This window comes from Manacus candei, unplaced genomic scaffold (genome assembly GCF_025592945.1).
Source record: "Manacus candei isolate 608988 ecotype Guabito, Panama unplaced genomic scaffold, ASM2559294v1 h1tg000005l, whole genome shotgun sequence".
In the NCBI taxonomy this organism is placed as follows: domain Eukaryota; kingdom Metazoa; phylum Chordata; class Aves; order Passeriformes; family Pipridae; genus Manacus; species Manacus candei.
Window position 1 is genome coordinate 16,015,668 of NW_026138053.1, and position 12,696 is coordinate 16,028,363.

General features: G+C 38.5%; 2 protein-coding genes across 4 annotated transcripts in view; one reads left to right on the plus strand and one right to left on the minus strand.

The window, feature by feature from the left end:
* The window catches only part of FRRS1 (ferric chelate reductase 1), a 152,287-nt gene that overhangs the window by 65,960 nt on the left and 73,631 nt on the right, over nucleotides 1-12,696 (minus strand). The window lies entirely within an intron of this gene.
* The window catches only part of PALMD (palmdelphin), a 49,661-nt gene continuing 43,712 nt past the window's right edge, over nucleotides 6,748-12,696 (plus strand). Inside the window, exon 1 of the mRNA XM_051803437.1 lies at nucleotides 6,748-7,074. Within this exon, the coding sequence (XP_051659397.1) occupies nucleotides 7,031-7,074 (44 nt within the window). The 5' untranslated portion in view covers nucleotides 6,748-7,030. The remainder of the gene's footprint in view (nucleotides 7,075-12,696) is intronic.

Here is a 12,696-nt window from a genome sequence, read left to right on the forward strand (position 1 = left end):
ACATTTTCTAAATCTCAGCTACCTCCAGGCCTGTGTTTCTCTTTGGATAGGAATCTTCAATGCTTTTTGTGATGATCTTTCACAGTATGAATTTACCCTTGTTCAAGCAAGGGTAAGAACAAGTGTCTCTCTCAAGCTATCATTCCCAGAATATTTACCCAGACTCTGGGCCAAGCATCCATCTGCCTTTGCCTAACTGAGCACTCATGATGGAGGGAGGATGTTGACTTATGTGTCTTTTTATACTCCAACCTACTACTCTGATTGTAAATCTTCTCAATCATCCAGCAGAGATTTCTTGATAGCAAGCTGATTGCCTTTACCATGCCAGCCACCAGAGTCCTGACTATGCCTTCCTAACTTAGGGAATGCAGACATGAGGTCATGGAAAACATCTCGCCTCCTACAATAAAAGGGTGTTACCAACTCTTCCAGTGATTAACTTAAATATAAACAGTTTACTTACTTACTTCAAGGCAAATGTTCTCTTCTGCCTGACAGGGCAATGGTAAAAGGTGACAGAATCTTGCCAATCAGCTTACACTGATGCAAGGCCACACTTCTTCCAAGAGATCACAACCTTTACCTCCTTCCCATATGTCTGGCAACCACAGTACTGTGTAAAGGTTCAGAAACGTTGATCTGGCTAAAAGTTGGGTTTCTTAGGGCAGATAAAACCCTGACGGGACCATGAAAACATTGACGCTAATGCAGGCATGGGGGGGAACAATACACACAATAAACTTTGCTTCATCTTTAGATTGCAGCACATCACTCTGGGTCCTCAGAAAAGGCTTTTTTCTTTGAGCATTTCCAGTGCTTGGCTTTTTGTCCGCTCTGATCTTCACAGGAGCCCTCTAGTCTCTGTGCATGCCAGACAAAAGTCTGCCTAGCAAAACATGCTCAGCTGCTTTGTCTTCCTGCCAAAGGATTCATCTAACCTGTTATGTAGGTAATAAGGACGGGAGAGTAAGGTTGTCTCTCTGCTGTCCAGCCACACCCCAGTTCCCAGTGCAGAACAGAAAGGCACTGCAAAGAACATTTCTGTTATACACAAACTGCAAACAAGAAAACACAGCAGATCCCCTCTCTCACAGTGCACATCCATCAAGGCATGCAGTTCTTGACAGGACACTAATCGATCACCATAGGGAGGCAACAGCATGGGGTTACTGGGAGACATTCCAATGGGCTTTCCTTTATTCTTTTTCCTGAACAATTGACCAGGAAAGGCAGGTTGGATAAGCTTCTGCTGGAGCTTGGGATGCACATTTTTCAAGGTATGGGAATTACTGCATACAAAGGAGACTTTGAAGCCCATAAATTGGAATGAACAAGTATTGGGGCAAATCAGAAAAATGTGTACCTCTAAAAATACTCATGTCAGCACAGTTAAATATTGGAGGCTTGAGGAAATATCTTACATACAGTTGTTGGTAGAGGAAATGCAGACAAGTCCTATATTGGCACTATATAGCATTGCTGGCATTTATTTCTTATGCAGCCAGTTTCCTAGCCTTGACCTGCATAACTTTAGAGTAAGAAGAAAATAGAGAGGAAGCAAATCATGTAGAAATATGTGCCCATGTTCCTTACTCATGGATTAAACAAAACAAAGAATGCTTCATTTCAATTTCCTAAGCAGGCTCTCTATGTTTCTGAAGAGTGCTGATGCCCTGTGATATCCGAGCAAGACAGCATTAGGACTATACAAACTGTATTCCTTCTTGTTTTATTAATAAAAGAATAATTAACTCAGTGGTGCAGAAGCAACACAACATGCTGCTATGAAGGAGACCTCAAAGACCACTCAACTGCTTCACTGGTGTATATTAAAATTAATGAGTTTCTGCTGCAGAAAGAAAGAGGTGTCCTTACATGGGAACGAGATCTATGATCTCTGTATTGTAGCACAACCACTGAGAAGCACAGAAATCTACACAGTTCAGTCTCAAATAATAAATTTCTTCCAACAGGGGGAAAGCGAGGACCGGCAGAACACACTCGCTGTATATATTGAAAGAGGGTAGAGAGGAGGTTTTCATTTGCATCTTAAGGACTTTCCCACTAGTAAACTGGATTGCTGTTAAAGTCTCCTTCCCCTCTTCCCCCCAGCTCCCCCTCCTCCCATTTTTACAGCTAACAGAGAAAAACATTGGCAATACTGAATGCCAGCCAGCACCTGAGGCTACTAACTCAGCCAATATAGGCACAATACTTAATGGGTCTCAATTACAGAGCCCTCTTGTTTGTACATGGGAACAAATATCTGGAGGTCAGCGCATTTCGTTAATATTTTTGGGTAATACATCCTTCACAGTGGTTTTGAGCTTTTAATGTTTTAAAGTTAATGAAGCAAAATTTTGAAGCTACTATTAGCTTGGTACATAATACAATTTTTAAAATGCTGTTTCATTAGGACAGCCCAGTTTTATCCCAAATTCTCCAAGGTTTCATTCAACTGCTAAGGGGAGTTAATACCACACTGTTACAATAATACCTCTTTGAAGCTTATTTCCTGCTTAAGAGTTCCAGTGAGAAAAAAAAGTACTAGTATTTCATATCTGAAAAGCAAATAAAGTATTTTGCATGCTCCATTCAAACCATTTGTTTGGACTGAATTTGTAATTGAAGGATACTTTTACCATCCTAATTCCATAGCATAACTGCCCAAAATGTTAAGGAGGATCATTTCCTTCTCTTAGGTGCTAGAGACACATCAACCTCAGATAGATTGATAAATGTTGGAGCTCCAACTATAGTATAAAACTACAATACCAAATCATGATAAAAATCAGAGGCCATGTACACATCGGCAAGGACTGGACTTCGTGAGAAACAGAGCTGTGGAATGAAACAGTTGGTACTGGTGACCTGACATCCTCATCATGCGTATTTCCTGGGGGCTTATGTCAAAAAAACAACTAATCAGGTCTGACTAGGGACTGAGTGCAGTCAGTGAGCCTTGAACGTGCTGTGCTCTTGCAACACTTGTCCTTTCAGTATCATCTAAAAGAGATCCAATAATGCACCCCAAGACTACTCCATCACATGAATCAAAGTGCATTTAGCAGAGACAAGCAGATTCAGAAGCACATTCCTGATCTGAACTAAAGTACTAATCTGACACACTGTAAGGTCTTCTGTATGAGACCCTAACAGCAGAATATATCGAGGAAAAAAATACGTCCTGTGCTATGCCCAGAGATGCACCCTTGAAAAATGGAATCAGGATGCATCTTCTAAAGTGAGGTGATGCTATGTAAAAGACAAAGAGATAGGCAGGCAATTTTTTTACATTAAAGATAATAGGATGAGGCAATTTAAGGTAATTTTCCTCCTTTCAAGAGAAAAAATTGCTTTTACATTTTAATTTAATGAGAGCAGCTATGCAGTATAAGTCACAGAGCTAAGCAGTGAAAAGTGTCTCCTCCAGTGTCTTGGATCTTTCTCCAGTGACACTGAAGTGACAGAAAAAAAGATTAGGATTTTTTACTGGCTTAAGACCTTTGACATTCTCAGCTTTTCTGTATCTAATCACGCAAAATTAACCAAGGGTATTTTGACAATGCCTCAATAGAAATAAAATTCTTTTTATTCAGACAGAAATTAAATATTGTAACAAAACTCCAAAAGAATCTATTTTTAGTACTCTGTGAGAGATTAAATTACAATAGGAATTGTATATAATTGTTTGGAAATGTTTGCAACAAATTTAAGAATTTCTTAATTAAGAAATTTCAAGAATACTAATGCGAAAGGTGGTCTCCTGCCAAATGAAACACAGTTTTCTATCCATTGCAATGGATCTGTTCTTAATGTTCATGGGTAATAGTGGCAAGTCTGTAGAGGCTTCAAGTCAAGTTGTAAGTTTGCATTTCAACATCTCAATATTTTTACCCCAATTTTAAGAAAACCTAGGTATGTACAGCTCTTGGCTGATATAGGTAGCACTTCATGAGAACTATGCAGAAAAGCTGAGACTTTGCTATTGCCTCTTAGACCTGACCAGTTGAACAAAAAATAATGAAGCATAAATCCATCAGTTGCCCCTGGTTGTTCAGTTGCCAACCCACCTTGCTACTGCTTTTCTCTTCTGGTTAAACTGAGCAACAATAACAAAGATAGTATCTTAACAGAGGAGCAAAAGGCATTCTTTTACTTTAAAGCTGCTTTGGGTTAAAGTACAATAGCAGTAAGAGTCAAAAGAGAGTAATCAAAGTAAAGAAAGTATCATGACATATATAATATCATGTGGCAGTTCTGGGAACAAAAATTATCTCTTCAGACAAAGTTCCTGTAGTACAACAAATAATATTAAGCTGATTTCAAGGTACAGACACTACTATACGAAGACACAAGTCTCCATATAAAGTATTGCCAATGTGGTTTGTGGTCCTTTAATGTAGAACTCTGCATAGTTTTGATTGTCCAAAACAAAACCACTAACTGCATATTCTTGCCTCTTGCATCACATATTCAGACAATGCTTTCATGAATAAACAAAAAAAATCCTCATATTATAAAGGAACGTTTTCTTACCAGTCACAGTCTGGCAGGTACCTCCCTGTTTTGTCCAGTCTTTTCTGAATATTTGTGTAAGTTCGTTACATTTTCGTCCTGGTTTTAATGCCATCATTCAGCCATCGGTTTAGCCAAATTTGACCAAACCATTCACAGTGGACCAGAATTAGACCACTGTCAGTAACACTTGAATGCAGCACACGGTAAGTCTTTATTAAACATATATATATATGAGATGCGTACAAATTATATAGTTATAGTTCTGTAATTTCACTTCTTGCCCCCTTTTAAAAAAGCTTGTAGGCTTGTAGCAAAAAATAATTCCATGGGTATGTTTTTAGAGATCATAAATAAAAAACAATTCGAAAGAGAAATATTCAAAAATAAGCCATACTATTTCTGCCCACGTAAGAAAAGCACAAACTATTAAATGAATTGGGACTCTTGCACTGCTGTGAGAACAACTGTGTCCTGAGGTACTAAAGAGTTACCGTCCCCGACACGGAACCAAGGCTGGCCGCCCTCGCCTGCCCTCCCCTCGCCCAGCCGGCGGTGCCGCGGCAGTACCGGCACTGCCCGCCAGAGGGGGCCGGCACCGCGCCGGAGCTCGGCCGGACACCGCGGGCGGCAGAGGGGTCTTACCGAGGGCTGGGCCGCGCCAGGGACACGGGCTGCGGGCGTCCCAGGGGAGTTTAAACGCAAAGAATCCTTTAAAAATGAAATATTTTCAAAATTATGACATTTGGGTTCCTATGCGATCTAAAGATGCAAATCTTGAATAAAGGAGTTGATATTCAAGTCACAGTTAAAGACTACTCTTTTAATCTCCTTTGAAATTATTTCCTTACTAGTATTTAAGGTATTTTTCTTATTTTTTTCCGAAGGCAAATAACTAGGGCAACATATGCATAAGAAGCAAAAGATTTTTAGGCGTTCTACCTGGTCGAGTAAAGAAAGGACACCTACAAAACTATATTTTCAATTCTTTTGTATTTACGTGCGCAAAAGATGGGAAGAAGTCAAGAAGGAAAGCTAGGAGGTGGTACCGTGACAGAGTTCACTTTCAGCTCTGCTGGTAGGAGGCCAAAACTCTGTAACTGATGAGACTTATAAGTCAGCAGCTCCTCCGCATCAGCAAGGAGCAGACCTTATTTACAGCTGGTAACCTTGCACAGCAGGAGTTACCTCTGGGAAATGGGGCACACTGCTGGCAGAACAAAGCTTGGAGCAGCCAGCACAAGCCTTGTAGACTTGGACACAGATTGCCACACAGCTAGTGTTCCTGTGCCACCCAAAGCCTGTGCCAACCTACTTTTACTTCTATTACAAAACAATATCCCAGCTGGCCTTTGAATATTTCCACATCTCAAAGAGATACCACGTTGCCAAAATGGAAATAATTAAAAAGACCATATCTTTCTGTTACAGCTCAAAGATTTACATATCAGGTTCCCCAACCCCTGAAACCTTCAGCGCAAGGGGCAATGGCCCTTCACATCTCTGTCCTGTTACCAATTTCCCCATTTCCTTAACTCTTTGTTCCTGACATATCTGCTTAGGGAAGTAGCTTTTCCAGATTTTTCAATTTGTCTAATATACTGCTTGAATATTTGAGAATGCATATTCCTCTGGCCAAACCTTTCAGGTTTGATGTAGATATTCTCTGTTATGGAAGTGCATGTTGCAGTCTGAGATATGGCCCAGGGGCAAGTATGGCACCCTGTCAAAAACAAATATGTTTCCTCTCATTCTTCACATGCTACTAGATGGATAAATCAAGGTGTCATGAAACTTGACACAGGAAAAATCGAACAGGTGCCATGAAATTATTGCTTTCAAAACAACTTCACATGAAACAAAGCATGAATTGATTACATATCCACTGTAGTATTCTCATTGTACCTCTAAAAAATTTTAGCATTCCTGATCACAGAAGTTCCATTTTAGAATGCATTTGCTGTGATTTTCCTTATTTACTTTGAAACAGTTCATGATATGATAGTTTATCATTTTTGTTAAAAACAACCTTTAGCAGTTGTCTAGCATTTTCATCTGTCCCAAAATTACAGTAAATCACAATCTTTACCTCACCTGCTAATTTAGTTAGGCTATGTCCAGAACAAGGGGCCACAATAAATGCCAAAGTGAAGGCTACACCCACTTGTAAATCACACAGTCCCAGGTCTCTCAGTTACCAAGTTAAATATTTACTAGATTATAACTGACAAAGTAGGACCACAAGTAGGTCCCTTAGATGACAACTGATTTATCGGAGGAGAAGTCTTTAGCAAGTATTCCTTAACCCACCGTGGACATTTCTGAAATAGCAGTCTCCATCTGCTTTTCTTAACCCCACAAAAGAAGGTCAGATTTCGCCTGGATGGATATGTGCAAGAAGAAAGCACAATAACACAGCATCAAAGGATTTATCGTCTCAGCCTGTACTGCTCCCAGTCCTCTACTTTGTTGTCAATTGCAAACTGGGAGTGATAAATGTGACATCAAAATGCAGTCTCACACTTTGGTTTCTGAACGCCACCAACAAAAAAGGTAAGGTCACAATTTCTTAAAATCTATTTAGGCTGCATACTGCTTTCAAGAAATGTGTCTATCAAAATCTGTCTTTACATAACATTTTGATTCTGCTCTTTATTCTGCTTTTCTTACTAAAAAATTCCTAGTTTATACATCTAGAGTTATTGTATGGGTCTGGATTATGAATTTCTGTGCTTTCAGATGTGAGAGGACATGACAGAGAACTATTTTTACAAATGCACTATACCTTCAATGCATTTGTGCCAGCTCATAGTGGATGAGAATCTATTTCAAAGTTAGAACTACACAAATCTCAAAATATTTGTGTGTCTCTGGCTATAGCTGTTCTTGAAAGACAAGGGGGAAATGGGGAGAGAGGATAGAAAGACAGGTGGGGAAGAAAGAAGAAAGGGTTGTTGAAATGTAGTTAAATTTAATCTAATTTTTCGAAACCTGCTTCTGTGATATTAAACAGTATTAGAGAGTGATTTTAAATACAGGAGAAATACAGTAGTCACTGTGCTGATTTGGTCATCAGCAAAGCAGCAATGCATAGCAATAATCACAGTTTACACAGATACAGATTGCACAGTTTGGCCTTAATTTAAACCAGACTTTTCACTGTCAAAACTAGAATAATTCATTTTAATATGAGAATCTAATTAACCAGTTTTAGTTTAAACATTCTGTATGATCAGGAAAGGCATCAAAAAGCACTGTGAGGAGAGCCATCACCAAGTAACAAATATAAACAAAGATTACTTCTGCCTTGCTTGGTGCATATTCTTTGGACCTCAGAACTATATCCAGCAATGGATTGCCTTGAACATCCCCCACACTGAATTTCCTACTGTCTTATGTGATTACTCCATTATCAGAAGTTGTATTCTCATGAAGCTTATGTCTGACCTAACTTCTCAGTCTCTAACCTCCATAAATTACAGTTCCTGCTCATCTTTTCTCACTCTTAAAATTGGTTATTTCACCTTCAAACACTCCAGTACCTTAATCTTCTCCTTAAGTTACTGAAAAAAGTAACAATCTTTTCTCTCTTGCTTTTCTAAATTATATCCTCAGATTTTCCTTTTATTTCAGTCTCCATTTTCTCTGTTGCATTTTACCCCTCCCCTCCTTAGCCCCCAACCTGTCAATGGAATTTGCCTGCACAGACAGAGCTTTTCTGTTGCATGAAGAAGACATTTCACCTGACTGTTTACCTTTCTGGCACAATGTGCTTTAACAGTGAGACTCAGAATATTAATTTCAAGTTAAAGTCTCAAAGAAGAAAATTAACCACAATAATTTTTGCCTGCTTGTTGTAAATTATAGCCTTCAATATTCATTGTTTTACATCTGCTTTGGTAGAGACATTTGTCTGTTTTAGGGAAATAAGCAGGTGAATCAGGAACTGATTTAGAAATTACCAAGTTTCTCCCATGCTTTTATTATAGCTGTTGGTGTTCATTATTTCATTTAAATAATACCCATAACATAAAATATGGGGGTTTTTCCTTTAATATGCTAAGCTACAAATTAAAGTGTTCTCATGCAGATTACCTAGGAATGTAGAATCTCAGTTCCACTATCAATCAACATACCATGCATGTCACAATAAAAATTGAGGCTTACACAAAGGGATCCAGGCACACTAGGTGAATGGACACAAAGATGAGAAAGGAAAATCAAAGCTGGTTAATGTGGGATGAATTCTAGGACACTTTGCTGAATTACCCACAGGTATGTTTATGTGACAATATTTGGTCAATAAATGGACATCAGTATTTTCTTAGGCAAGTGAAGATGCAGCTAGCTGTGTACACAGCTCTTGCCAAAAATGCAAAGAGGATATGTAAAGGTTGAAACAGAATGTTAAAGAATATTAACAGAATGTTAAAATGTGCTTATAGAAATCATTATCACAAATTTTCTAGAATATTGTATGCACTCTCACCTATGCATCTAGGTAAAGGGTTTTTGAGAATTAGAACAGATTTGGGGAAGGGTAAATAAAATACTTTACTCCTTGAAAAAGAAACAATACTAAAATTACTTATTTTAGAAACACTGCAGAAATAAGCAGACAATGTCAGAAACATTAACATCTAATCTGTGTGCATCTCTGTTCAAAAGCAAGGAGGCATTTTATGAAAGTGAAAGGTAGAAAAATTAAAATATTTTACACTCACTGCAGTCAAACTGTTGAACTAGGAGGCTGTTGAAATCTATAATTCAGTATTAAGAGAAGGATAGAGTAGCTATTTCCAGTATTTTCAAGTTCAATTAGAAGATGAGCTTTGTAGAATTATTTAATGTTTCCAAATTCAAGCCAATCTTTAATTGCTACAGATCAGATAAGGTCCATGAGGGAAGAGGGAAGAGCAGTTTATTCCTTATCTGCCTACTGTGAGTCTGATAGGCCTTTGTCAGAAGTATCAGGATTAGACTGTCCGGCATTGGCAAAGGGATAACAGACATAGATCCAACTTGGTTCCCTTCTGGGATGGCATTTCAGTTTTCCTAGCCTTGTCAGCAGTCAAATAGTCCAATAGGCTTAACACTCCTGAATGCCCATATTAGAGGGAATAAAGAATTTACATTAACCTGAAAATGCAACATGAATACTTCTGTTCACATTAAAATGTTTATTTAATATATTTCAAAGTGTGCAGAGTTTCATTTGCCCACATACTAGACTTGTTCTAACATGCATTGTTTGGGGGTTTTCATATGCAAAGAATCAAGAACATTGTTTTGTTAACAGGAAAACTAACATGGCAGAAAGAGGTGCTGTAGTCAGCAAAGGGAGTCAGATACTTTCAAGAAGCAATTAATCTACTTTAGGAATGGCCAAAGTGCCTCTGGAGCCACCTATCCCCACTGAGTGCACAGGGAATTTAACTTCTACCTTACTTTTACAGTAAAACTTGCACATGGAATTGGTAGAATGACATTCTACCACAAACTTCTAAACAATATTAGTATGTGATTACTTTAATCTCAGGATATCAAACTCAACAAAGAACTGCTCTGCTAACTTCCTGTGAGATGTATGCAGGTTGATGTGAAGATTTTTACTGATTTTGGTTTTAAAAATATCACTTATTTTAAAAATGAAAATAAATCCAACCTCAGGAACAGAGAAGGTTGAAATTAAATTCTGGAGCTTCAGTCCAAAAAATGGCCATTGTACAGAACGTGGCTATACAGAGCAAAAGGCAGGGAGCAAACAGCAGTGCTGTGATTGCCTGGCACTGTCCGTATCACCTTCAGGCTGGGACTTGTGTAAATCAGTCACAACCAGCTATGCAACTGATAGCAAAGTTTATCTGCACACAGAGCAACAGGAGCCCGTATGATTTCACTAATTTAAGTACTTGGAAGCAGCAAAGAAAAGGCGTAATAGGTCATGTCATGAAAGTCTGAAGGTAAAAGGGTTCAGGGGAGGGTAGGAAGGCTGGGTGTTGAGGGAAGTCTGGACTGACTCAGAGTGACAGCAAAAACAGCCTGTTCCACTGCAGTCTATCAGGGCACACAGTTTCCAGCAGTGCTACACAGCAGGACTCAGTGGTGGTCATCATAGCTCAATACCTACCCCACTGTTTCCAGGTGGTATTTTCTGTAACAAAACAGAGTAAGTTTATGGAAGCATTTGAATCAGAGTAAACTCATACTCATGGAACACGCTCATGCCTTAAGAGAGATGCTTCTATTTGTTTAAAGAAACTTCAAGTTTTGGAATTCCAGGGGGAATTCACAATCTGCTATGGAAATACACTGTCAGATTCTCCAGTACTATATGTTTCCATACATGGCAAAGGACAATGTGATTCTTAGCAAACACTATGTATAAGTGGTTATAAGGGTTTTTTTCTACCTATGGTTTCCTACATTTAGCACTAAACTTTCACTTATTATCATTTTGGAAAGTTTTCCTTTGCTTGTGCTAAAGCCAACACAGTCCTCTTACTCCTTTTAATTCCTGCACCCCTTGAAGTACCTTTGTCCATACTGATGACTAAGGAGGTTACAAGAGTTGAGTTTCCCAGGGGCTGGATGGCAAGTGATAAGTGTGAAAGGGAAACCGCTAATGAGCGGCACTTGCCTATTAGTCATTACCTAGGGAGACTCCCACTCCATCTGTTGATTGAGGCACAGTTCAACAGAAAGATTACCCAGATTTGATAAGGAATATTCCCAGCATAGGAAGGACTCATGCTTAATAGACGGTAATAATATTAGTCTAACATTTCACGTATGTCAAGCAGTGCAAACAGCCTCAAAAATATTTGATTATGGATTCCTTGGGGTATACATTAACTAAACTCAATGGTGCTATGCTGATAGTTTAATTCTCAAATTCGTATGTAATTTTCTACTTTGGAAAAGCTGTGCATTGATTGAAATAGTCAACATAGACCTCTGGACAAATTAAATCATGAGAGAAGAGGTGAATATTTTCCAGGTTTACTTTATAACGCTGTACTTACTTTCTGTCTATAATAAAATCCCTGAAATGAGCACGCCAGCAATTTTCAGGCAATCAACAAATATAAGAAAGATTTTGGAGAGATCATTGACACAGCAAGCACCTGACAGGCCTGCCAGTGTTTTCTTATGAAAACAAACACATAGAAGCTACTGCATTTCTTTAACTTCCCAATAGTCTGCTCAGGTCCAGATATCAAGTGATGGATGACTTGTCACACTCTATTCCTACAAAGCAACCATTTTAGTAATAGTCTATATAAATATGCAAGTGAAGTTATAGAAACCAGTACTTTTTGCTATTTTCTTTACTTGTTCTTTTCTGTCAGCTGCTACATGAAAGCTACAGAAAAGCATGCTTCCTCTGTAATATATATATATAAACAGAATGACCATTCAGTAAATAATGGATTTCCATTTCCTAATCTCATTTTAAGATAGGGAGATCACAATATCTTAATATTGAACTGTGAAATCTGGTCTGTCTAAAGCTTGTTACAGAAAGTTGGAATATATTTATATGTCCATTTACTTGTAGTTTAATTTCTGCAGTTCTGTATTCTAATTGAGGCAGTTCTAAATGTGCAAAACTTCCTTAACTATAAAGTTTTCCCATAGACTAGGTAAATCTGAGAAACAACTCAGAAGATCAACATTTTCTACCCTGAACAAAATAGTACTCAACTCTGACTGCAGATTGCAGAAAAAGAATAAACACAACAATCGTGCTCTTTTGGGAGGCCTGAAAATGCTGACTAGAGAAAAAAAGGCTCAAATTTGTAGGATCCTGCATCCCCGTCACAAAAATTACACAAGACCTATCTTAGGTAGGTTACAGACATCTCTGTCACTGTGGTTGCACCCATAATACCTGACCACTCCCATTTATAGAACAGGATCAACCTACTAAAAGTATGTCAGGACACAGGCTTGGAGATCCTTGCACTTTAACAGCTGCACGTGGAGGTGGACACGTGGCCCCTGAGCCCAGTTATAAAGTTTCTCCTGATGACTGGAATGGAATTTGGGTGTGAATCCATTCATCTTCAATTCCTCTATCTAGAATGTGATAAGACCAAGCCAACAATTCAGGCTACAGTTGTGCTTCTTACTTAAATGCCTTCTTTTCCTGTTTGCCACATTTCCTTTTTC